Consider the following 27,608-nt stretch of genomic DNA (forward strand, 5'->3'; position numbering starts at 1 on the left):
ATCTTTATTTATTTATTGAATCGAGACAGCCAGAAGTTGAGAGGAGGGAAGCTAGAGAAGGAGAGAGATGGAGAGACACCTGCAGATCTGCTTGACCACTCGCAAAGCTTTCCCCCTGCAGGTGGGGACCGAGCTCTCGAACCTGGGTCCTTGTGTACTGTAGCATGTGCACTCAATCAGGTGCACCACCACCCGGCCCCCAAAAAAGACGTTTTCATAACCAAGGATTCAATCACCCAACAATATAATTAGGTAAGGCCAAGAAAGGCAGAAAATACTCATCCCTTTTAGTGTCAGAAGAGTTATTTCAACGAAAATTTATTTTCTCTTGCTCGCTTAACTTGTTTGCTAAAAATGTTATTCTGGTGCTGGGCAGTAGCACACAGGCTGTGCGCACACATTACAATGAGCAGAGACCCAGGTTCAAACCCCTGGTACCCATCTACAATGGGAAGCTTGATGAGCACTAAACTAGTGCTGTAGGTGTCTCTCCCTCTAACTCCCCCTCCCTTCTCAATTTCTCCTTAGTTTATCAAGGGAGAGGGAAAGGGAAAGAAAAGGAGAAGAGAAGAGAGAAAGGAGAGAGGAGAAAAAAGAAGAAACAGGAGGGAAGGGGAGATGGAGGGAAGAAGGGAAAGAAGGAGTAAGGGGAGGGAAGCAGAGGGAAGAAGAGGAGAGGGAGGAGGAAAATGGCCACAAGTAGTGGATTCATCATGTAAGCACTGAGCTCCAGTGATAACCCTGGTGGCAATAAAAATAAACTGATAAGTTATTTCATTTATTTCACAGGAGAAAGTGAGTTTCACATGAGAGAGGTTAGAGAACCACACATGCAAGTTTCATGCTCTACCAGCAGAGCTATTTCCCCAGCCACTTATTTTTAAAATAACAAACAACAGTTTCTCAGCTGTTTCACTGGTACCACACTAGTATGTCAGTCATGCCTAAGTTTTACAAAAATACCATGAATAAAACCAGTGTCCAGAAAAACCAATGCCTACATTAATTAAGGCATGTGTACAAGCTGGCACAGCTTCTGAACCAGTAAAACTATCACAGCTACAAAAATCTGCTTAGACATATTTGTAAGTCTTGAATTCAATAATGCTAATAAATAAATAAATCGTGTTTTTCATGATTTACTCCATTACTTTTAAATTGTCTCCTATTTTGAATACTATCTTTCAATATAAATTTCCAAAATGAAAGTTCTACACTGTAGGAAAATAAGTTAGCAAGGTAGAAAGTAGGCTATAAATAAATAAGTGCAGCTGAGCATCTTACTTGCTAAATCATATGAATCCTTTCCACCTCACTTCTCTTAATTACATTTAGTCAGAGCAGCTCCAATTAGGATTTTCTTTATCTTTAACTCTAGCCATGTTCCAAAGAATAATCACTAAAAAAAAACTTTGCCAAATACATAACAGATAAAGGGAAAGGATTATTAGCAAAAATAACTATAAAATTAATAAACAATATGACTGTCACTTTTAATGTCAAAATAAAGCTAACTTTTTTTTTTTTTTTTTAAACCAGAGCACTGTTCAGCTCTGGCTTATGGTGGTTCAGGGGACTGAACCTGGGACTTTGAAGCCTCAGGCATGAGAGTCTCTTTGCATAACCATTATGCTATCTACCCCTGCCCCCTATATTGTTGACATCTCACTTGTTCTAACTTTTCTGCAGTACAAAAAAAATATCTAGAAAACAATATAAAACAAGAAAGATCAAACCCCCAAGATTCTATTTAGTTATTTGTATTTATTTCTTTAATTCATAACACCCTCTAAAAGCTGTACAAGAAGGACAGAATTATCCGGTGATTATACTATCTCATTACTACTGTATGAAAGCTGCAATTAGGGGTCAGGCGGTGGCGCAGTGGGTTAAGCGCATGTGGCGCAAAGCGCAGGGACCGGCCTAAGGATCCCGGTTCGAGCCCCTGGCTCCCCACCTGCAGGGGAGTCGCTTCACAGGCGGTGAAGCAGGTCTGCAGGTGTCTATCTTTCTCTCCCCTTCTCTGTCTTCCCCTCCTCTCTCCATTTCTCTCTGTCCTATCCAACAACGAATTGCGTCAACAAGGGCAATAATAATAGCCACAACGAAGCTACAACAAGGGCAACAAAAGGGGGGGGGGGAAATGGCCTCCAGGAGCGGTGGATTCATGGTGCAGGCACCGAGCCCAGCAATAACCCTGGAGGAGGAAAAAAAAAAAAAAAAAAAAAGCCTTTAAAAAAAAAAAAAGAAAAAAAAGAAAGCTGCAATTAGCCTACAACTCTTTCCTTGTGTGTTGATTTCAAGGGCACCAAGAACAGTTTGATATCACTTTGTTCTTCCACAAGATTTTATTTTAAAAACGGTTAAGTTTATGACATACTCCTTTTATCCATGTCTTCTAACAAAATCCATCAAAAGGATACCATATAGCAGTCTCACTCCGTTATTTTAATACTTGCTTAAGATTAAGATGTACCTTTAGGTAGTTCTTTCCTAGAAATCAGTGGTAAAGACTCCCATAATTGTCAGCAAATTACATACCTTATATATATACCATTCAATCTTTTTTTTTTTTTGGCCTCCAGGGTTATTGCTGGGGCTAGGTGCCGGCACTATGAATCCACTGCTCCTGGAGGCCACTTTTTCCATTTTAATGGTTAAGTCAGAGAGAAATTAAGAGGGGAGAGAGAGAGAGAGACAGAGAGCAAGAAAAATAGACACCTGCAAACCTGCTTCACTGCTTGCAGGTAGGGTGTGGAGGCACGAACCCGAATCCTTGCATGGGTCCTTGCACAGGTGCTTGTGCTTGGTACTATGAGAGTTTAACTGAGTGCACTACCACCTGCCCCTTCCCCATTCAATTTTGAACCAGCAGTTCATAATGATTCAACATAAAATTGAGTCAATGCTCTCCCTTAGGGTGAGGATACATAGTATAATGGTTTATGCAAAGAGACCTTCATGCCTGAAGATCCAGGGGCCCAGGTTCAATCCCCTATACCACCAGAAATCAGAGCTGAACAGTGCTCTGGGGGGAAAAAAAATTCTCTCCTTCTACCTGCTTTAAGTCAAGCTGAGGCTCATAAAAATTTTAATCTTAGTAGAAAAAAAGTTTCTTAATTCCATTAGCTATGACTAAATAAGATACTAATTGTCATAAGAATAATAGACAAGATGAAAGGAGAACAATTCCCTACTATTTAGCAAAGGGCTAGCTCAATCTTCAAAGTCTTTTAATTACAGAAGCTCATATGATAAATTTAATGTTTGCAAAAGAGTTGAAAACATGGAAATATAAAAAACAATAACAGATTTAAAATTCAAGACTACTTTAAAGCAGGAAGAAACATAATAAGCCAGTTTAGTCTTCTGTCCACTTTTTAATAATGGGTCCAGTATTAATGTCACAGTTAGACCTAGAATCCAAGTTTCTCTCCAACATATCACAAAGTCTGTTAATCATCATCTAGTCTTCCTTAGCTGTGGTATTTCACTCCCTACTATAGTCCTATTCCATTCAAAGCACACTGCCCATTGTCAGTGTTTTACATATACCAAGTATGCACATGCCTTAGAATTACTGCAGTTGCCCTTTCAATTTAGAATCACACTGACCTAAGTGTTGACCTAATACTCTCCATCACATCCTTGAAGTTTTAACTCAAACATTACCAGAGTGTCATCTTTACTAGCCAGCCCACCCTAACTTAAAATTTTCTCATCACTACATTGGGCAGTCCCTATTCTGTCTCCTAATTTTCTTCCTCTTCAGTGGCTCAATCAATATTTAATGCACCACAGATTAACATATTTGTCTACTGTGTCTTCCATCATTAGAATGCTAAATCCATTAAACTGAGAATTACTGCATGCTTTGTTTACTATTGTATCTAGAATTTAGAACAGTAGGTGGCCATGCTGATACTTTGTTCCATTCCAAGAAGTTCTTATTCAGCAGATGTAGGCTGGGGTTTAACATACAGAACTTATATCTATTCTAGGATCTATGGTGAACACAATATGAAAAACAACAATATAGATAACATAGGAAAGAGATTTTTTTGAAAAATGCTATTAGGGCCCAACCCTCAGAACCAATAGTATTATGGTAATAGTAATCCATAATAATCAAAAGAGGCATTTGCAAAGACAAGAGTGGTCCAGGAGGTGGCACAGTGGATAAAGCAATGGACTCTCAAGCGTGAGTTCTTGAGTTCAATCCCCGGCAGCACATGTACCAGAGTGATGTCTGGTTCTTTCTCTCTCTCTCCTCCCATCTTTCTCATTAGTAAATAAATAAAATCTTAAAAAAAAAAAAAAAAAAGAGAGAGAGAGAGAGGTAGTCGGGCGGTAGCGCAGTGGGTTAAGCGTACGTGGCGCAAAGCGCAAAACCGGTGTAATGATCCGGGTTCGAGCCCCCAGCTCCCCACCTGCAGGGGAGTTGCTTCACAGGCGGTGAAGCAGGTCTGCAGGTGTCTTTCTCTCCCCCTCTCTGTCTTCCCCTCCTCTCTCCATTTCTCTCTTTAAAAAAAGAGAGAGAAAAGAAAAAGACAGAAAAGACACCATAAAAGATTAGTTAACATTCTGCCACAGGGTGACCAATCATATATAACATAGTTCGTCAATAAAACTTTTTTTATTCATTGCTATCTGAAATTTGATTTCAAACTGAATGTATAGGAAATACATGACTTATCAGAACCAATGAACAAAGAGGAAAGTGGAGCCATGGCATCAGCATAATCAAGAACTCATGAATTTGATTTAAGCAGACATTTGGCAGAAACACTTCCCTTTTACCCTTTTTGCCTTTTCTCTCTGGCTCTGGCCCTTCGCTTTCATTGGATCCATGCTCACTTGAGCTCTGGAAGCACATGTGCATGGCTAAAGAATGGATGATTAAAGACTTAGGATTTATGTAACATGGCTGAAGTTGAAACTTTTTTCTCAGTATAACTTAGCCTTATTTAGGAACCTAATAAAACTGCCAATTTTAAATACCCCAAAATGTCCCAAAGGAGCCTTTTTGTTTTTTCTCTAATGGTCAATACCTTAATTTTCTTTTCACCTAAATCTAGTAACTCACCTCAGTATCTCTTCTCAATAGTACAAGTGGAATGATATCAATGAAATGTAAATCAGACCATTTCTGCTTAACACCCTTCACTGCTGACTCCTCCACCATCATTTCATACATGTAAAATGCAACACCTCTACATCAGACCCCCACATGCTAAAGACCATTACCCCAACCCCTTGCTCCCAACTTTACTAAATCTTAGTCTATTACTCTACCTCTTACTCTAAAAGCTACAAGTAGCCTTCCTACTACTCCTTGAATAATAAGCTAAGCAGACACTCACTTCTGGCCTTTGGACTAGCTGTTATTTTACATGCACACCTTTCCAGTCACATTGCCCATTCTCTACTCTCCTTCAGATCTGTATTCAAATGTCATCTTTTCCTTGCTATGTAAACTGTTTTCAACTGCAAACCCAAAGATGATCTTTGCTTACCATCTTCCACAATAACAGAAATGGTACACTGTGAAATATGCACAAAGACAAACCTTAAACTCACAGGAACACACTTCCACAATGAAGGGCAAAAGATTATCATCCAGGCAGTGAGGACATAGAAATCCTACCCCAAGAAAGAAACCCTATCATGCAAGAAGCCATAATCAGAAAGCAATATCTAAAGTGTGGTACTTTAATCTGAGAAGCAGAGGACAGGCTAGACCAAATTCCCAGTACCCCATCCTATTACAATTCTACACGGCAGTATTTCAATCTGGGCCTATCAACTATAGACTAAAAACTGAGTGGGAAACAAGGAAGCAATCTTTCTAACCATCTCTGTAACCTGGGTGAATACAGAAATAGTGGGTGTCATATTGGAATTCAGTCTTCACAGAAACAGAATCTGGGGACCGATTCCACAAGAAGAGTTCTGCGCACTCCTAGCAGAAAGGCTCAAAGAAGGCAGATTCCAAAAACCTAATTCTGGCTGGTCTCAACAAATGATACTTTCTCAAGTGTGGGGCCAGGTGGTGGCACAATCTTAAGTGCACACATTCACATGTACCAGGACTTAAGTTCCCCACCTGCAGGGGGGAACTCTTCATAAGCAGTGCAGGTTTGCAGGTCTCTCTCCAGTCAGTCAGTCAGTCAGTCAGTCAGTCAGTCAGTCTCAGTTTCTCCTCTCTCTCTCTCTCTCTCTCTCTCCCTCTCTCTCTCCCAGAGGTGCCTAACTCTGGCTTCTGGTGATACTGGAATTTGAGCCTAAAACTGTCGTATGCTTTACATTGGTTTGTCCTAGCCCTCCCCCCGCCAAGAGAATTGGATCAGTCTTGTTAATTTCGCGGGCCTGCTTGGCCCCGCCCCAAGGAACCTGAGGGTTCCTGAGTCCGAGAGTTCCAGAGAGAGAGAGTTCCTGGGTTCCTGAGTTCGGAGAGTTCTAGAGTTGGAGAGTTCCTGAGTTCAAGAGTAAGAGGGAGTGCTTGTGCCGCCGCAAAGAGACAGCAGAGTTCTGTTTGGTGATTAGTTTGTCTTAGTTTATGAATCGTTGTTCCTGAATAAAGAAATACAGCTTCCCTGCCCAGCCGTTGTCTCCGCGTCTCTGTTACCCGCTGTGAAGCAAGCCAGCCCGACCAGAGCCTTCCGAAATTTTAACAACATAAAACTCTGGAGCTTTGGCATGAAGGTCTTTCTGCAGAGCCACCACACTATATAACCAGTCTTCTCTGTCTCTCTCCCCCTCTCTATCACCCTCTCCTCTCTCAATATATGTATGGGTCCAACTGCCAACATACATGTCCAGCAGAGAAACAATTACAGAAGTCAGACCTCCCACCTTCTACACCCCAAAAAGAGTTTTGGTCTGTACTCCTAGAGAAGGATAAAGAATAGGGAAATTTCCAATGGAGGGGATGGGGAACGGAACTCTGGTGGTGGGAACTGTACAGAATTGTACCCCAGTTATCTTGCAATCTTGTTAATCATTATTAAATCACTAATAAAAAATAAATAAGGATATATATTTGTCTCACATATAAAACTGTGTGAAGCTGCACACATGAGTAAATACAAGTCTAATACAGGATGATCCTTGGATTGTTCATCTGAAATTGTTGATAATCATATAAATCGGGTTTTCTTTCAGACAGAGTTAGAAAGGCCGACATAGAGGGAGAGACAACACAGCACCACAGCTTCCCCCCCAGTAGTGATAGTCCCATGTGGTCCTGAGAGTCAAACCCGGGTCATGTACATGGTAAGGCATACACCTTACCCAAAGAAGTTTCTCTTCAAACCTCCAAGTAGGAGCTAGGGATCTAGTAAACAATGACAGAGAGTGGGAACAGTATGCACATACCTCATATGCCATGGGGAGATGAGAAATTGTACCCATGTGGCAACAGCTATACTATAAATCCTTATCCTCCCACTAAACTGATTGGGGGGGGGGGCTGTTTTCTTCCCATTCCTCTTAGGATAAATTCTTAAATTCTTGACATGGTCTCCAAAGTTTTCACTCTCACACTGATTGCCAATTCACTGATTTTCTATTGGTTTCTCCACCTCCCCCCTTTTAATTCAGCATATTCTCACATAAAGATCCCTGAACTCTTTAAAAGATTTCATTCTATTCAAGGTGAACCAGTGGAAAGCTAAGATGAAGAAACATGAAAAAGGTAAAAATTGGGGGTGGTAATGACTACTTCCACAATAAATAAGTAAAAAAAAAAACAAAAAAAAAAAACAAAGATGTATGTAGGAAAATAAGACCATTAGTATTACTACCCAAAAGAAGTCTTCCTTCAACCCTCAGATTAAGTTAGTTATCCTGCTAAGCTATCCTATTGCTAGCAGGATTCCCCCTTTGTGGCACTTATCAAGAGACCTGGCTAAATAACTTGGCCTATATTACTTACTGCTCTTTGAAATTCCCACCACATATCATGTTGAGTGAGATAAAGCAGAAAGAGGACCAATACCAAATCTCACTCACAGGTGGAACTTAAGATAAAAGGACAGTAAGGTGGAACTGGGTGTGGTGTATTACACCAAAAGAAAGAAAGGGGAATGTGAGAAAGGATGGGAAGAAGGGACATCGGGTTCCTGGTGTATGATGGAGGAGAGGCCCTAGATTAGAGTAGCCCTAGATTAGAGTAGATTAGGGGTCCTAGATTAGAGTATCCAGACACCTAACATGGGAACAATGAGGGGGTGAACCTATGTGTCATCTATTGTACTATAAACCACTAAACTCCCCCAATAATATAAAGAGAATGAGAAAGAAATAATTTATAAATAAAATGCAGAATATATAATTTTCAAAAAAGAATTTTTTTTCCTTGTCAGAAGGTGGAGCGGTTGGCAAAGACGGGGGATAACAAGAGGAGGGCAGAAGGCTCGGCATAAGGTGGCAGGAAAGGATATTTTGACTTGGAATGGAGGGGGGTCCATAGGGGTCTGAAGTGCCTTGTAGGCCTCAGCAAGACAATCGATCTGAAGTTAAAAAAAAAAAAAAAAAGTTTTTCCTACCACAGTAGTTAATAGATAAATTTTAAAAGGAATGCCTCTTCCCAGTTCACAAACTAAATCATAAAACCATAGGTCATATGACACAGTGAGTATCACATACAATTCTGCTAGAGTCAAAAACAACCAAAAGTCACCAAGAGAAAAAAGAGGGGTTAGATAACCCCTTTTCCATGAGTCTTAGCAACACCCTCTCTCTCTGCTATCTTTGATTTATTACTGCCTATGGCATATTGTAGTAATGTGTCATAAAATGTACACCTAGCCAACAGCTGGTTTTCATCTCTCCTACTGAATCAAGTGTAAAAATAAAACATTTCTGTTGTCACAATCATTTTCACAACACATCTGAAATGTCAGGGTCCTAGTCCAAGGACCAAAAGGAAAAGTAGCAGCTTTGCAAGTGATTTTATCAAAGGCAGATGTTAGCTACTCTAGTTCCATTTATATATCTTGTTTTCAAGCAAGTCTATTCTTGACTGACTTCAATTTCAACCTTTAAAAATTATATGTGGTAGAGGGGGCAGGGCAGAGGCACACTGGGTTAAACATACATAGGAAGAGCATAAGGATCCCAGTTAGAGCACTCAGCTCCCCACCTGCAGGGTGGTCACGTCACAAGTGGTGAGGCAGGTCTGCAGGTGTCTTATCTTTCTCCCTATCTTCCTTTCCCTTCCCTCTCAATTTCTGTCCTATCCAAAAATAAACAAATAAACAAAATTGAAAAAATGGCCAGAAACAGATGATTTGCAGTATAGGCACTGAGTCTCAGTGGGAAAAAAAAAAATTGTATTTGGTAGATTTCTAAATTCAAAAAATTCCCTTTTCCTGTTAATTACTTCTTACACCCTTTAGTAAAATGAAACCAAACCCCTTTTTCTCCATTATGAAAACAACTTCTATGATTAGACTACTTTTACAGACATCCAATGCTCAAAACATGTGCCATTTATAATAAAGAAAACTCTTTAGAAAGTACTGATATTCACAAGCTTTCTGCTGTGACCACTGTAAAGACAAAAGTGGGAGCTAATTAGCTGAGCAATTCTCATTAAGTGGAGAAAAACAAGTAATTTTAAGATTTGGTTCTTAAACACTTGGTCAAATGCCTAGGAACCTGTGTCTAGGGAAAATTCTACCCCAGTATTACTGCAAATATCCTTCTTATTACAAATGTCCCCCACCCCCATGTCACCCACCAGAGCAGACTGATCCTTCTTTTGAAGCTTAATCCTTCGGAAAAGAAAAGAGACCAGTAGTCTTAAGTAAAAGCTTCTCTGCTATTCAAAAAAAAAAAAGTACACATATTTTCCCTAAAACGTCCTTTCCCTGGATGAGTGCCACCCTTAGTCATGCACAGCTGGTGTTTGCTCACTAAAATACTCCTTTCATAAACAAGTCTCCTCTATTCTATTACCACTGGCATCTATTAATTTCCAAATTGTCCCTACCGCATTAAAATTTCTATGCCATGTAGGTTCTGGAAATACTATTCTAGTCAGTACCCAATTCATCCTGGCACTTTAGAAAAAAAAAAAAATTCCTCAGAGAACTGCTAAAGGAACAAAGCTTACTACTATTTTGAGCCAGTGAAAGTTAAGAGAATTGGCTAGTAAAATGATAAGCAGAGAACTGTTTAAAACCAACGTGTTAAACCAATTTGAACATTTAAAGCCAATCTCAATTTTAACTCTTTATAGATTTAGCAACTTAAATAAATTTAGTATGCATTTCTTTATTACAACATTAAAATGTACTGTTAGTCAAAAGACTATTTTCTCAAATCTACTCTGCAAGTAATCTTAACCAGTTTCCCTAGCCTTAAATACCACTTACCTCAGCAACCAAATCTGAATCCTCATCCCCCAACTTCTCCTTTTGAGTTCTGGATTTATTCAACATATCCATAGTGGTATCTGTTATGTATTTTAAACTTAACATGTGAAGACAGTACTAATTTTCTCATTTAAAAATCTTCTCTGTCTCAGGAAATACTACCCTTCACACAGTTGCTTAAACCAAAGCCAAAGAACCTAAAAAGAAAGAAAAATCTCTGGGTTGAGGGACAGAGTGGATGTTTAGAACAGCTGAATATAAATTACCTTAATTGCTCACAGATACTTTCATGACTCTGAAATCATTTAACATATATCACATGGCAATAATATAAAATACTTATACCTTTATTTACTTATTTACTTACTGGATAAAGATATAGAGAAGGAAAGGGAAGGGAAGATAGAAAACAAGAGGCAGAGAGACACACTTACTGCACTGTTTCACTACTTGTGAAGTTTTCCACTCCAGCTGATGACTAGGAGCTTAAAACCAGATCCTGCAGCATGGTGATGTGTACATGCATTCATCCTGGCACACCACTACCAGGCCCCCTATTCCTCTGCTTTTTAAGATAGTGACAGAGGAGGAGAAAGAGAGTAAAAGAGACTACAACACCAAAGCTCCCTTCAGTGAGGTGGGGAATGGGCTGGAACCTGGGTCATGCACATGGGAAAGCAGCACACTACCCCAGTAATTGCTTTTTTTTAAAAGAAATTTTAAAAATATTTTTGTTTGTTTATTATTGGATGGAGACAGAAAGAAATTGAGAGCTAGAGAGGGAGACAGAGAGACATCTGTATCACTGCTTCATCACTTGTGAAGCTTTCCGTCTGCAGGTGGGGACCAGAGGCTTAAACGTGGGTCCTTGTGCACTGTAATGTGTGTGCTCAACAAGGTGCGCCACCACCTGGCCTCTGCCATAATTTCTATGGCATGTCCCTCTCCATCACTAACCAGGCAAATGGATATTTAGTATTAGTTATTCTGTTGTATATATAAGCACAGAGCCCAACAAACAAAATCACAAAACAATAGAATTAGGTCCACCCAAATAAGACTGCCGGCAGAGCAAATGACATAATGGTTATATAAAAAAACTTTCATGTCTGGGACTCCAGAGTCCCAGATTCAATTCCCATAAACCACAGAACCCAGAGTGGAGCAGTGCTTTGGTTAAACAAACAAAATTTCAAAATGACAATTTCTAATTTTGTTTCTTGTCTGGTACTCTTCAGGTGTACATGTTTTAAATTGTCTAATAGAAAAATGGTACAAATATCCTATCTGTCTAGTAGTAAGCTTAATTTATTTATATGCCATTGGGGTTTTTGGTAGGGCTTCACACACCCACTGCTCCTGGTGAACTCCTTTTCTCCCCCCACCCCTCTCAATAAAGGGCGAAAGAAAAAGAGGGGAAGAGAGACAGAGACAGGAAAGATAACACAGCACCACTCCACCAAAATTCCCCTATACATGGTGATCTCACATGGTGGCCAGGGACTCAAACCCAGATCTTCATGCATGGAAAAGTGTATACTCTACCAAGTAAGCTATCTCCTGGCCCCAACAAGCTGTAACTTTAAACAATTTTAAAGTAGTTATCTACATATAGAATAGGACTAGATGTGTTAGTTATCTTGTATTTAAGCCATCCCAAATAGCCCAAAAGATAACACTAGATAAGAATCTCAGGTTCGTTCCATAGTAACGGCAAAGAGCCACTTCATACCTCCAAATAACATTCCAACACAAATTTGAGAGCAAAGGCTACTCCAGGGTTTAGAGAAATCTTGTTTGTTTTGTTCTTAGAAAACTCTAAGCAGACATCAACCTTTTCCCCAGGCAGGGGGATCTAGACGGCTTTCAAAGATAACCCAAGGACCTGCCTACCATATCTGAAGAATGTTGTGTTATCCAAGAGACAGAGGCAATAAAGAACTTGTCATTTATTACTCTTAGAAAATCCTAACTTGTTATGTTATGACAGTAATAACAACCTCCCCCCCACACTCTATTGGGGGAGAGGTTATTGGTTTATAATACAGTTACTGACACATTAAAATAATATTTTAAAGCAATATAAAGATGAGTTTTTCCTTTCCACTCAGTTAAAAACTAGGTGATTGAAATTTATCACTCACTAAAGTAGAATATGCTATATGCTCCCTTTAAGTAGTCATTTATCTTTTTACAAAAGTACAAAAAGGAATGATGTGGATTCAAACCCCTGTCAACATGTAATTCTGTAATATAAAAATTAAAAAATTAAATTAAAATAAAAATAAAATAAAAAAGATTTGTGTCCATTTGGGAAAGAAAAGAAGAGAAACTTTCTAAAGAAGCCTGTTAGGAAGAATGGCCAAGGAACTACTGAAGACCACAATTCAATTTCTGTAAAATTGGTTGACGTGGTTAATTTACAAAGCATTTGAGAATGAAAAAGGAATCAAGAACATAGTAAGAGATGCAAGCTTATAATTATGTTGTCTTATTACACAAACAATAAAGACTCTTTAAAAGTTACTCCCTTTCATCTTAACACTCTTTAACCCATTTCTACATATCAGTACTGACCCCAGCCCTTTCACATAGTGCTATTGCCAAAAATGAAATATCACGTTCTTGACCAAAAGAAATAGGCTGGAACAAAATGTAATGTAAAATATTTCCAGATCAAAATTAAAGCTCTAAAAATGTCACAACTGAAAACAATACTGCTCTTATTTCAATTTTATGCTCATAGTCTTTAATACTATCAAAAGATTTTTTTTTTAATCTAGCACTTGCCCACTTCCCTAAAAACACTATCTAAATATAAGTTTGGGGGTCTGTTATATCTTTATCTTCTTTTTATTATTTTTTATTTATTTAGGAAAATGGAAATATTGACAAGACCATAGGATAAGAGGAGTACAATTCCACACAATTCATACCACCGGAATTCCAAATCCAATCCCATCCCTTAATAGCTTTCCTATTCTTTATCCCTATGGGAGTATGGACCAGGGTCATCATGGGTGCAGAAGGTGGAAGGTCTGGCTTCTGTAATTGCTTCTCCACTGAGCATGGACGTTGGCTTTGTTATATTATTTTTTTAATATTTATTTATTTATGTATTCATTCCCTTTTGTTGCCCTTGTTGTTTTATTGTTGTAGTTATTATTGTTGTTGTCATTGTTGGATAGAATAGAGAGAAATGGAGAGAGGAGGGGAAGACGAGAGAGGGGGCGAGAAAGACATACACCTGCAGACCTGCTTCACTGCTTGTAAAGCGACACCCCTGCAGGTGGGGAACCGGAGGCTGGAACCGGGATCCTTATGCCAGTCCTTGTGCTTTGCGCCACATGCGCTTAACCTGCTGCGCTACCGCCCGACTCCCGGCTTTGTTATATTTGTAAGAGAAATAAAAATGCTGAGTAAAAGGATGCAAACTTTATGTAAGAGCATCTCAAAGCAAAAATGATTCCTTGGTATTTTTACATACCTTTTAAAAATCCAGGTAAACTCTTTCAAGCCTTTGACAAATTTCAACAAAGTATTATCTATGTTTAATAAGCTAGCAAGTATTTATTGGAATCTGTAAAGGTGAGCCAGGCACTAAAGACAGATGATTTAAGATGGCATCCATGATACTGTGGAAGATATGATCACTTTAACTGCAGAAGAGAGGCATGGTAAAGCAACATACAAGAGAATGACATTATTTGAAGTCACTAAGAAAGCTTCAGAGGAAGTGACATATAACATAGAAACTAAACAATGACAGTTGCTGGCTGAAGAAAGTAAGGAAGACAGTTAATAAAAAAGGAGCAGTTAAGCAAAATCAAGTTCAACGGGAATTTATGTTGAGCCAATCCTTTAGAGCCTAACCTAGACTTCCTTTCTTCTTCTAGCGTTTGCCCTTCTTCCGTAGCCAGTCAACAGCGTCAGGTTGAGCCTGATGTAAAGTTTCTGAGGTGTGGTTATGGAGTATGCTGTGCTGCATTTCGCACTCCCCAGTCAACTGCTGTAGCTTCCAATGGAGGGAATGGGGAAACAAAACTCTAGTGGTGGGAATAGTGTGGAATTACACCCGTTATCTTAATTTTATAAAACAATATTAAATCATTAATAAAATAAAATAAATTCTTTCCTAGTTAATGATAACAAAATGTTTGTCAAAAAAAAAAAAAAAATCCGGGAGTTGGGCAGTAGCACAGTGGGTTAAGCACAGGTGGCGCAAAGCGCAAGGACCAGCGTAAGGATCTCAGTTCAAGCCCCCGGCTCCCCACCTGCAGGGGAGTCGCTTCACAGGTGGTGAAGCAGGTCTGCAGGTGTCTTATCTTTCTCTCCCCCTCTCTGTTTTCCCCTCCTCTCTCCATTTCTCTCTGTCCTATCTAACAACGACAACATCAATAAGGCTTACTAAATAAAATAATTATTAAAAAATATTAGTAAAAAAAGAATGTTTTTTTTTAAAAGCCAGCATTTAATTATAGAGCCCCAGCCACATCCCTGGCAGCAATTTAAAAAAAAAGGGGGGGGGGGGGAATCGGGCGGTAGCTCAGTGGGTTAAGCGCAGGTGGTGCAAAACACAAGGACCAGCGTGAGGATCCCAGTTCAAGCTCCTGGCTCCCCACCTGCAGGGGAGTCGCTTCACAGGCAGTGAATCAGGTCTGCAAGTGTCTGTCTTTCTCCCTGTTTTCCCCTCCTTCTCTCTGTCCTATCCAACAACTATGACATCAGTAACAACAACAGTAATAGCTACAATAAAAAAAACAAGGGCAACAAAAGGGAGTAAATAAATGTAAAAAAAGTATTAAAAAATAAACAAAAAGGAAATAAAGACCTTCAAATAATTTAAGTAAGGCAAAGTATTAAGAGAAAACTAAAAGGATCAAAGAAAGATTAATACAGAAAGATATGACAGAAAGACAAAGATTCCCTAAAGTATCAGCATCTAAGGTCAGTAGCATTTAAGACTATTGGAAATCAAGTAGAAAAAAGAAAAGGAACAACATTCTGAGTGTAGCATACAGTCAGAATAACGACAGTTAATACTGTATTATATATGTGAAAGTTGCTAAGAGTCCATCTTAGAAGTCCTCATCACAAGAAAAAGAAAATGTAACTATGTATGACAAATTTAAGCTAGACATGTAGTTAAGAACATTTTAATCTACACAAATACTAAATCATTATATTGCACACCTGAAATATGTTACATATCAACTATATGACAACAAAAAATAGATTTAAAAGGACGCACTACTGAACAAGAATTAAATTTAAATTTAAGAACAAAAAGAAGAAACAAAAATTTGTTACTACTCCTCCTGAATCTATTGTTCCAGTTTTGGCTTTAGAATAACTAACTACACTTTAAACACTAATGGTATACTGTTTCCCCAAAAATCACTAGCCATAGAATAGTTATGACTTACAACAATGTCAGTTAAACAAAAAATGAATCTCAACCCTATGAACCTGAAATACTGTAACAGGTATCAGGGTATCTCATGTGTAATTAATTGTCAGATCTGTAGTTTCACTTCTATTTAATCTGAATTCATATAATAACTAGTAGTATAGGTTATAATAAGACGTCCAGTGGCATTTGGAATATTATAATGAATTAGTTCTTATGAGCATTTACGATGCCACATACTGCTATGTGTTTATGTATTATCTCTTCTTTTTTAATATTTTATTTATTGGATAGAGATGAAAGAAATTGGTAGAGAAGGGGGAGAGAGTAAGAGAGAACAAAAGAAAGACACCTACAGCTCTGCTTTACTGCTTGTGAAGCTTTCCCCTACAGGTGGGGGCCTGTGACTTAAACCAAGTCTTTGAGCATGGTGACATGTTTGCTCAACCAGGTAAGCCAACAACCAACCCCCCTGCATTATCTCTTCTAATACAACCTTAAATCTTACAATTTGCAGAAGCAAGCTAAAACCAAGTGTGCCGTTCTAAGCTAGAGTTATAAGTATTAGTATGTAATGTGTCCTGTTCCAAGATCTTTGAACTTACAGAACCAAAATCAAAATCCTGAACTAAAACTTCCAAGATTTTCCTAACATAATCACAGAACTTTAAACACAATAATTTTAATTATATTTAACGAATCACTCACAGAATTTTGTATAAATATAGCAATATGGAAGGAAAATAAGCGTAAAGATATTAAGTTACTACAGAAAAAATAAGTATTTTGAGATGAGATGTTATGTCAATGGAAAGATAAAAAAAATAAACATTTTCTTTGAAGATAATATTCCTTCCTTTTTTATATTTAAGTCCGATTAAAATTCTAGCTGGGCAGGGGAGATAGCATGGTAGTTATGCAAACAGAATCTCATGCCAAAAGCTCTAAGTCCAGGTTTAATCCCTTGCACCACCATAAACCAGAGCTGAGCAGTGCTCTGGTAAATAATAATAATAATAATAATAAAATGAAACAAAGTTCTAGCTAATTGGTCAGTCTAGCAATGAAAAATGAATAAAACTCAAATTTTGCTGTTGTTAAACAAAATGTATTTTTCTTTTTATTTTTTCCATTTTATTTATTTATTATCATTGGATAGAGACAAAGAGTAATTGAGGGAGGTAAGGGAGATAAAAGGAAAGAGACAGACAGACACCTGCCACCCTGAGTGTGGGGACCAGGGGCTTGAGCCTGGGTCCTTGTGCACTGTAATGTAATGTAATGCTTAACCAGGTGTGCTACTGCCTGGTTATTGATTTTTTATTAATAAGAGTTTTATTAATTTTATTAATAAGAGTTTTATTAATTTTTATTATTTTGTTAACTTTCTTTTACTAATTTTAATTTTAATGAAAAACATCAACATTTTCTTTTGAAATACTATGTTAATAAGCTTTTATTGAGCTGCCAATACTAGTGATTGAGAACTTACTATGCATTGGGTTGAGTACTTCAGACACATTACCCCACTTAGATTTTCATTATTTCATGTGCTCAAAGGGGAGGAGGGGGAAAGCACAATCTTGCATTGAACAAACTATAGAAAATTTATCCAACACTTAGAATTTGGCATTAAATTTCATATAAATATATGTATATATACACTTCATATCTTATGACACATGTGTATACTGGAGTTAACTCTTCAAGTAACATGTTTCAATGTCCTTAGAAACATTAAGCAAGAGCCTACTATATGCCATCATTGGACTAGCAACTGAGGATAAACAAAAGAAACCAAAGGCCAACTGACAAAGCACCATCACACTTGCATGCCTGAGGATCTTGGTTTGGTTCCGAGTGCCACATGTACTGGAGGGTTCTCTGGCTTGTCTCTATCACTCTCTTTTCCCTTTCTCTCTCCCTCTCTTTAGTGATTTAATACTGATTTACAAAATTCTGAGATACAGGGCTAACCTTGATAACACCATTCCTACCACCAGAATTCTGTGTTCCTGTCCTCTCCATTGGAAAATGTAGTAGTTCTTCCAAAGTTCACAGATGTAGGCTGACTATTATTTCTATAACTATCTGTCTCTATTTATATAGACTTGACCATTTTTTCCTGTGGTCCTGCCTTCTCTTCCTTTCTAAGTCAGACCTATACCTATCACTACTTCTGAATGTCCTTCCTTTTTTCTTCTTCTTTCTCTGGGTCCCAATGTAATTAGAGTTTAGAGCCCTCTGGTCATCTTTCCCTAACATTCCCCAACCCCCCCCCCGCCTCAGGGAGTATGGACCAAAGTTCTTTATCTGCTGCAGAAGGTGGGAGTTCTGGTTTCTGTAATTGCTTCTCCATGGGCATTGGCAGATCAATACATACCCCAGCCTGTCTCTATCTTTCCCTAGTGGAGTAGGGCTCTGAATAGGTGAGGTTCTATTTATGAAACTTTCTTTCATATGTAGTTAAGATCTCTTAAACTAATTCTCAGGTGGTACTGATTCTGTTGGTCTGAGGATCACATACTCTGAACCATCATACTAAAATACTAAGTAGATAAAAATAATTTAAAGAAATATTTATGAATTCTAATTTGTATCCTCAGAGTGATTCATAAGAATGGTACAACCTTTTTACTAAGGTAGAGACAGCAATGGGAAAAGTAGAAACAGTTCTAGAATACTTTCAAAATTATAGTTTCCAACTTAGTGAAATGAAGAGGAAAATAACAAATAAAGCCCAAAAGAGCAATGTAGAAAAGTTTAGGTAAGACATCTTCCAAAAAAAATAAGATGGAAAATATGAGGATAACACTGTTAGCATAAAGGGTCAATACCTACTTAGTAGATCTCTGCAGAGAACAAAGACACTTCACAAAAGGTAATCAATGAAGAAATTTTCCTTATTTTAAAAAAAGACTCAAGTCTTAATATCTTAATATTGCTTAGTCAATTTCCAAGCAGGTAAACATTTTTAAAGCCAAGACTAGATAAATATTTGTAACACTTCTAACCTTGGAGGACCAAAAAAAAATGATGCCGATCAGACTTCCCTGGACTGACGACCCCACCAATGTGTTCTGGAGCTCTGCTTTCCCAGAGACCCACCCTACTAGGGAAAGAGAGAGGCAGGCTGGGAATATGGACCAACCTGTCAACACCCATGTTCATCAGGGAAGCAATTACAGAAGCCAGACCTTCCACCTTCTGCAACCCACAATGACCCTGGGTCCATACTCCCAGAGGGATAGAGAATGGGAAAGCTATCAGGGGAGGGATGGGATATGGAGATTGGGTGGTGGGAATTGTGTGGAATTGTACCCCTCTTATCCTATGGTTTTGTTAATGTCTCCTTTCTTAAATAAAAAAATTTTTTTTAATAATAAATTTAAAAAATAATAATAATAAATTTTTTTTAAAAAGCGCTTCTAAGATTTGATGGGAGGATCTTACCAAGTAATATGAATCAGACTAACATCTGAAATGTCATTAGCATACTAAAAAAAGATTACATTTTCGAGTTTCAGAGAGGAAATTTTGAACTTGGAATTCTACATTTTATCAATCAAATATAAAGGCAAAATAAAAACATCTTTGGAAATACAACTAAAAATTGACTTCCTATGTATACTACCTTCCTGTTTCTATTGTGAGAAATTACTAAGGCAGTACAAAATAGACTCTGATGAGCCAAAATTAAGCTATCAGCAGGATTACATATCTTTTGGAAGCTCTAAATAGTGTGTACTTCCTTTCTTTTCTAGCTTCTATAGGTTGCCTGAATTCCTTGACCAGTGGTCCTCTTCATCATTAAAGGTAACCAATATTTAAGGTATCACTTTGAGTTCATTAAAGACTTGTAGGTGACTTAAGTTACACTACATAGCTTCTGGTAAGAAAAATGAAAAACAAAATGCTTTTTATCATTGCTTTAAAAAAAATTTTAAAAACGTTGTATTAGTAAATACTTACATTTGTTGCTAGTGCGAGTGCCAGATTCACTGTAAGAAACAAAAAAGTAACTAAATTTAGTAACTTTCCTACTATTAAAATTCATTCTGTCTATTAACATTTCTAGTGAAATAACTAGAGTATATGTCTTTTAGTTATAAAAATCAAGAGTACAGGGAGTCGGCAGTAGTGCAGCGGGTTAAGCGCAGGTGGCGCAAAGCGCGATTGGCTTAAGAATACCGGTTCGAGCCCCGGGCTCCCCACCTGCAGGGGAGTCGCTTCACAGGCGGTGAAGCAGATCTGCAGGTGTCTGTCTTTCTCTCCTCCTCTCTGTCTTCCCCTCCTCTCTCCATCTCTCTGTCCTATCCAATAAAAATGACATCAATAATAACTACAACAATAAAACAACAAGGACAACAAAACAAAAAGGGAATAAATAAAATAAATAAATAAACAAAATTTTAAAAATCAAGAATACAGAATAGAGTAAAAATACAGAAATAAAATATTCCAAATAAGCAACAGATATCTGCCCAAAACACTTTAAAGAACACATTTATAATCTTCTAAAATTTAATTGAAATTATCTACTTACAGTTTAAAAAAAAATCAATGTTTATATAATTCAATTTTCAAAACATTTTGTAGAAGAATTATCTACATTTTAATAAATAAAAGTGGATATATCTGGGGCCAGGTGGTGGCACACCTGCTTAAGTGCACACACTATAATGCACAAGGACCTGGGTTCAAGCCCCTGATTGCCACCTGCAGGGGGAAAGCTGTACAAGTGGTGAAGCAGGTCTGTAGGTGTCTCTCTGTCTCTCTCCCTCCCCTCTCAATTTCTGTCTGTCTCTATTCAATAATAAATAAATAAATAGATTTTTAAAAAGAAAAGAATAGAGACAAGGTCACCAGTCTCTGAGCCAGCTTTGATGGAGATGAGGCATGTATGTGGCTTTTCAGGTTTTACTTTGCAAGATAAAAAAAAAAAGTGGATATATCCTATTGTCTTTGTTAGAATGCTTTTTGGGTTTTTGATTATTTGTTATGTGAGAGACCAGAGAACCACTCTGTCATAATCTGTGGCAGGGGTCAAACCCAGGACCTCACACATGCAAGGCATCTACTGTATTTCTGAGGTACCTCCCCAGCGGTGACCCTATTTCCTTTTAAAAATGGTGTGAAACAGTCTCTAAGAGTTTGTAAAAACTATGGTGGTTTTTACATCACTGGGAGAATTAGGACTGACGACTCTGGTGGTGAGTGCAGTATGGAACTACATCTGTTAATCATACAATCTTGTAAACCACTACTAGTCACCAATAAATAAAAAAATAAGAATAATAAAAGCAAATGGTGCATTTCAGGAGGTGACACACTGAATATGGCATTTGACTCTCAAGCGTGACGTCCCGAATTTGATACCTGATATCACATGTACCAGAATGATGCTCTGGTTTTCTCTCTCATGTTAATAAATGAATAAATATTTATTTTAATTTAATAAGTTAATGCTAACTAGAAAAGATGTCTTCACTGGTCTGCCTTCCCTGGTCAGATGACCTCTCCAATGTGTCCTGGAACCCCACCTCCCCAAAGCCCTGCCCACTAAGAAAGATAAAAAACAGGCTTGGACTATGGATTGACCTGTCAATGCCCATGGCTAGCAGAGAAGGAAATACGGAAACCAGACCTTCCACCTTCTGCATCCACTAGAGATCTTCAGTTCATACTCCCAAAGGGATAAAGAATAGGGAAAAACTCCAATGGAGGGGATGGGATATGGCATACCAGTGGTGGGAATTATATGAATTGTACCTCTCTTATCCCACTATCTTGTCAGTCATCATTACATCACTAAAAATAAATAAATAAACAAACAAACAAACAAATAAAGTTGAAAAATAAAACATAAAGCAGAACCTGGACTGGGTTTGGTGGTGTGTTGCACCAAAGTAAAAAACTCTGGGTTGGGAGGGAAGGGTTCATGTTGTGGAACATGATGTCAGAGGACCTAGAGGAGGTTGAATTGTTATACATAAAACAGAAATGTTATACATGTTCACAAACTATTATATTTTACTTTTTTGTTACTGTATTTTATTGTTGACTATAAACCATTAATCCCCCTAATAAAAAAAGAAAAGGCATCTTCAAAACCATTATTCTGTAACTAAAATAAACATTAATATTTTATTTACATATAATATTAGCAAAGGTAAAAGCAGGGAAGAGACAATCATGAAGCACCTACTATGTGTCACATACTATATATTTTTCCTATTTAAATGTTATCACATCCCATGGTAACAGATTACTTCTGACTAAAGACAATAGGCAGGACTCACTAAGATAGCTCACTTTGTAGCTCTCCTGCCTTGCCATGCATGTGACCAGCACACCTTATAGGAGACCTTATAGGACTACAACAGCACTGGGGAGAATATCAGTGTTATGATGTATCTTTGTGTGTGTCTCTGTCTCTCTATCTCTCTCTGAAAAAAGTTGGCCCAGAGTGGTGAAATCATGCATGGGCCAGGTTCTGGAGGCAAAAATAATAGAAATAAAAACAAATAATGTGTTGGAAACAAATGACAATATAGACATACCTAACAAATTATATTACATAAAACCAAATGACTTACAACAACAATCACAAAAAAATAGGTGTTATCTTTAGCAATCCCAAGTAGTAACAGAGCAAAGAAAAGAAAAAAGAGGTAGATTTAAGAACAAAAGATTAGGCACTCCTAAATTTTAAAAACAAGGTCTCAAACAGATGGACTACAGATCATTAGAAAACACTTTAAGAGGGGCAAGGCAGTGGCACACCCAGTTAGCATACATAGTACTAAACACAGGGACCTGCACAAGTATCCAAGTTTGGGCCCCAGATCCCCATCTACTGGGGGGCGGGGGATGCTTCACAAGCAGTGAAGCAGGTCTGCAGATGTATATCTTTCTCCCTATCTTCCCTTCTCCTCTCATTTTCTCTTGGTCCTAGCCAATAAAATGGAAAAAAATGGATGCCAAGAGCAGTCAATTTGTAGTGCCAGCACCAAGCCCCAGCAATAACCTTGGAGGCAAAAATAATAATAATAATAAAGAAAAAGAAAATCCTAGAATATATAAAATACAGCATGAATTCACTAATAACAATTACTAAATGATGATATTAGTAAATATTCAGTACTTATCAATGGTAGCATATAAGTGTTCTATCATATCTACAGTACATGGTAGTCTTTTAACTTCTTCAAAAGAGCTCAAAACTCTCCCATAGTCATCTTGGGCCAAAATGAAAAATAATACATTAATTAACTAATAATAATAGTAGTAATAAAAAACATTGAGTTAACACTACAATCTGGATGTGTTGTTGGTCATACAACTGTAAAACTGCTATAATTAGGAAATAGTGACAGTCACAAGACTCAGTACTTCGCATTCATTTTAAAATGTCACTGATTTCAAATGACATAATAATTTTTCAAAGATATATGCCCACATTAGGCTGATAAGCTGGAAGAAAAAAATCAAGCTTTAAAAGACCCTGTCAGCATAACCTATGCCAGAATTAATTAAATAAAGAATATGCATAGTCTTTCTTTTTTTAATCAGCTGTATGAGGGATCAGGGAGATAAGTCAGTGTTAAAGGACTGGACTTGTATGGCTCAGTTTCAGGCCCAATACCTAAGAGAGCCACATGCTAAAGCTGAGCAGTACTCTGTTCTATGTCTATAGTCTCTCTCTCTCTCTCTCTCTCTCTCTCTCTCATAAAAATTAATCTTTTTTAAAAAAACTGCAAAAAAGATAGACTGAACAAGGCCTGAATTAACAGTCATCCCTATGGAAGTTATATAAAAGTAAGTATGAGGCATTATTACTTGTTACTAAAATATGAGTGTTTTGTGACTTCAAATTAGCAATGCAAATTACCTATATAGGGCAGATTTGCAGAGAGGGAAGTTACCCTTTTGCATTATTTCACTAGAATAATTTCCTTTAGAAATAAGAGGTTTCTGGGGATGGGTGGTGGCACATCTGGTCGAGTGCACATGTTACAATGCACAGGACCCAGGTTCAAGCCCCTGTCCCTACCTGCAGGGGCTAAGATTTGCAAGTGGTGAAGCCGTGCTGCAGATATCTGGCTCTCTCCCTCTCTACCTACCCATTCCCACTCAATTTCTGGCTGTCTCTATCCAATAAATAAATGAAGATAACAAAAAGTAGATAAATAAGCTTCCTTTGAAAAACTTGGGGAATATGTCACTAGTAGTATAGATGGTCACTTTTATTTCTGAAGGCATCATATTGGTGGGTTCTGAAAGCAGTATGTCAGTCACAATAAAATTACAGACAATTAAAAGGAGTTACCAAAAGTAATTTGAGTATATTAGCATAAAGATAAAAATATTGTAAGTCAGTTTTAAAAGTTAAAATACTGTTAAATTTGTAAAGCATTTTCCAATATTAGGTTTATACAGACTACAAATGTTTAAAATTATATAATAGTTTGATTAAAAAAGGGTGAAGATGTTAATTTTACTGTAACTATCTAGCTATATATAGAGAGATACTGATAAAGACTGGAAAAGAACATCATAGAACAGAGGTAATTTGGCATTAAAGTTACTAGATGTTTTTAAAGCAATAAAAGAAGCCAAATACTGAGTATTTACTATGTTGTACATACTGGGCTAAGTGACTTACTTAGTATAACCATCTTCCACAGAAACCTATTATCACTGCCATTTGTAGTTAAGTAAACTAAAAATCTGATAGAAAATCTCAACATCTTTCCCAGGAATCAAACACCTGCACGTGTTTCCAGATTTATCCAAAGTTTAAGATATCTACTAAGAATTTCACAGAAAATAATTTAAAAACCGTACCTGCAATACTATGCACTTGTCTAAAGTACATAAGTTGGCTCATATTCCTAAAATAAATAAATAAATAAATAAGAATCAACATTCTATAATACCTGCTGTAGTCGACTTTCCAACTCCACCCTTTCCAGAAGCCACAACTATAACTTGCTTAACACCTTCTATTCGCTTCTGCTTTGGAAGTCCTCGAGATGTGATTTCTGTTCTTCTTTGTTTTAGGGTCTCACTCTCAGGGCCAGATAACTTAAAAAAAAAAAAAAGAATTTTTAAAATACATCTAAATTATCGTGTATAAAAGTGAGAGCAATTTGGAGTTTATGATTAAAGGACTTTCTACTCTAGAAGTGTTTCATTAAAACACGATTGTTTAAAATGAAATTTGTCTGCCAGCAAAACGGCTCACTTGGATAATGCACCTGCTTTGCCATGAACAGGCCTTGATTTCAGTTGGTCCTCGTCCGTCACACATAAGGAAGCTTTGGTGCTGAGGTATCTTTCCCATCCAACCATCCCTGGCTCTCCCTCTCTCTCTTAAAAAGCCACCCACAGTGGTTAAGCCCCAGAGAGAGCAAAAAAATAAAATTAAAAAATCAACAAACGTCTGTTTGCAGAATTAAATCTTGCAAGTGTTTCTTCATCTTCAATCCATAAATATGGCAACACTAAGAATGCAATGTGCAAGCCACACAGACATGTGCTAATCACATATTGTATCCCTACCCCACGCCTCATATGGCCTTACTGCGGGGCTGCCCAGAAAGTGGGGACAAATAGCCAAAGGGGGGGCGGGGGCATCAATGAGTTACCAAATGGACGCGGCCCACGAGCGGCAGAGGAGAATCTGACATTTGGAGCAATGCACCTGCCTTCCTCCCCGCCCCACATGTCTGTACCGCCCGCCTCCCCCTCCCCTGAAGCACGACGGACCTGGCGCTGACAAAACAACACTCGACGTCCCCCAAGCCAAACAGAAGTCCCGCCGCTACCCAGAAGCGACACCCCACCAGAAAACAACAGACGGCGCCAAACCCCCATTGTGTGGAACGCAGCCCTGAGCACAGTCCGGAAACCGTCGCCGACGTGGAGTGATGACGTCACGGGGCACCGCGCCGCTTCCTCTCCCTAGCGACTGGCCCTCTGCAGTTCAGACCTTTTCTCAAATTGTCCTAGCTCGTGGGTGGCTAGGTAGAAACATTTTACAGTGTTTTACTAAATTTTTGTGAAGTGCTTTTTTCCTTCACATATTTATTTGGGCCTCATAGAAGTCCTGGAGGACATACGTAGGAAATTCTTACTAATCCACTTTTTTTTTTTTTGCCTCCAGGGTTATTGCTGGGGCTCGGTGCCTGCACCAAGAATCCACTGCTCCTGGAGGCCATTTTTTTCCTTTTTGTTGCCCTTGTTGTCTTATCATTGTTGTGGTTATTATTATTATTATTGATGCCATTGTTGTTGGATAGGACAGAGAGAAATGGAGAGAGGAGGGGGAGACAGAGAGGGGGAGAGAAAGATAGACACCTGCAGACCTGCTTCACCACCTGTGAAGCGACTCCCCTGCAGGTGGGGATGCTGGGGCTGGAACCGGGATCCTTATGCCGGTCCTTGCGCTTTGCACCATGTGTACTTAACCTGCTGTGCTACCGCCCGACCACCAATATACACTTTTTATTACTAAGAAAACTGAGACTTGGAAATTTGAGAGAACTGCTGCGAATAAAAGTAGGAATTTGAAGGCTCCGGGCGTTGGTGCAGCGGGTTAATCGCATATGGCGTGAAGCTCAAGAACCGGCCCAAGGATTCCGGTTTGAGCCCCTGGCGCCCCACCTGCAGGGGAGTCGCTTCACAAGCGGTGAAGCAGGTCTGCAGGTGTCTATCTTTCTCTCCCCCGTCTTTCTTTCCCTCCTCTCTCTTATTTCTCTCTGTCCTATCCAACAACAGTACTACCAACAACAATAATGATAACAGCAACGATAAACAAGGGCAACAAAAGGGGGAAAATAAAGAAAGTAGGAACTGGAAAATTACTCCAATTTTCCTCACTGAATAGAATAAGGTCAATTAAACTCTACTATTGTCAAGGATTTTACCTTTCATATTTCTGTGTGATCTATAAAATAGTTTTCTTTGTGACGGTATTTAGTCTTTAGTGTTGTTGACAGTTATCTGAAAGATGTTTCCAAGCGCATTAAGTTAGAGTAAGCTTAGCTAAATTCCAAGGTATGTCTAATAAAGCAAGTTCTAGTCAGGAAGGAATTTAAGTGAGGCTGAGCTGATCAAAGAGGTGGAATTTGCCCTGGTAGGGTGAAGAAACTATCCCTAGATCCAAAGCAGATGAGAGAGTAAAGGGAATCACTTTTAGGAGAGAAAGCTGGAAAGTGGATACTGGAATACAGAGGGAGCCAAATGATTAGGGTATAGAGACTCATTTACCTTTCCATATTCTCCATAATATTTTTAATACTCATTTTAATTTCTTTCATTTTATTACATTGTGATATGCTTTCTTAGTTATCAGAATGTCAGAATATCTATTCACTAAACAAGAAATGCTGAGTATTTGTTTCTCTCCAGGTAGCTTTGACTATTTTTCCAGTCTTTTACTGAATATTATTTAATAAAAACCTTTGAGCGATAGTTATGCTTCAAATTTACACTTATCTCAGGGTATTCAGCATTGAACTAGACATAATCTTGCCGCTCAAGAATTTTACAATCAGGGCCAAGTGGTGCCGCCCACATGATAATGCACAAGGAGCCAGGTTCAAGCTCCTGGTCCCCATCTGCAGGGGGGAAGCTTCATGAGTGGTGAAGCAGGGCTGCAGGTGTCTCCTGTCTCTTTCTTATCTCCCTCTTCCTTCTCAATTTCTGTCTCTATTCAATAATAAATAAATTTTTAAAAATGAATTTTGTGGTCCAGGAGGTGGCACAGTGGCTAAGGAACTAGACTCTGAAGTATGAGGTCTTGAGTT

General features: G+C 38.2%; 1 protein-coding gene across 4 annotated transcripts in view; it reads right to left on the minus strand.

The window, feature by feature from the left end:
* Positions 1-25,733, minus strand: part of NUBPL (NUBP iron-sulfur cluster assembly factor, mitochondrial) — a 114,001-nt gene extending 88,268 nt beyond the window's left edge. For 2 of the 4 annotated variants that reach the window (XM_060175215.1, XM_016185446.2), the window contains exons 1-3: positions 25,567-25,708; positions 24,735-24,882; positions 19,765-19,793 (exon numbers count right to left, since the gene is read on the minus strand). In XM_060175215.1, the coding sequence (XP_060031198.1) occupies positions 19,765-19,793; positions 24,735-24,882; positions 25,567-25,674 (285 nt within the window). In that variant the 5' untranslated portion in view covers positions 25,675-25,708. Of the gene's footprint in view, positions 1-9,745; positions 9,767-19,764; positions 19,794-24,734; positions 24,883-25,566 lie in introns of those variants that run through there. The other 2 variants (XM_060175216.1, XM_060175217.1) reach the window with 2 other exon arrangements.
* Positions 25,734-27,608: the final 1,875 nt, after the last annotated feature.

This window comes from Erinaceus europaeus, chromosome 16, assembly GCF_950295315.1.
Source record: "Erinaceus europaeus chromosome 16, mEriEur2.1, whole genome shotgun sequence".
In the NCBI taxonomy this organism is placed as follows: Eukaryota; Metazoa; Chordata; class Mammalia; order Eulipotyphla; family Erinaceidae; genus Erinaceus; species Erinaceus europaeus.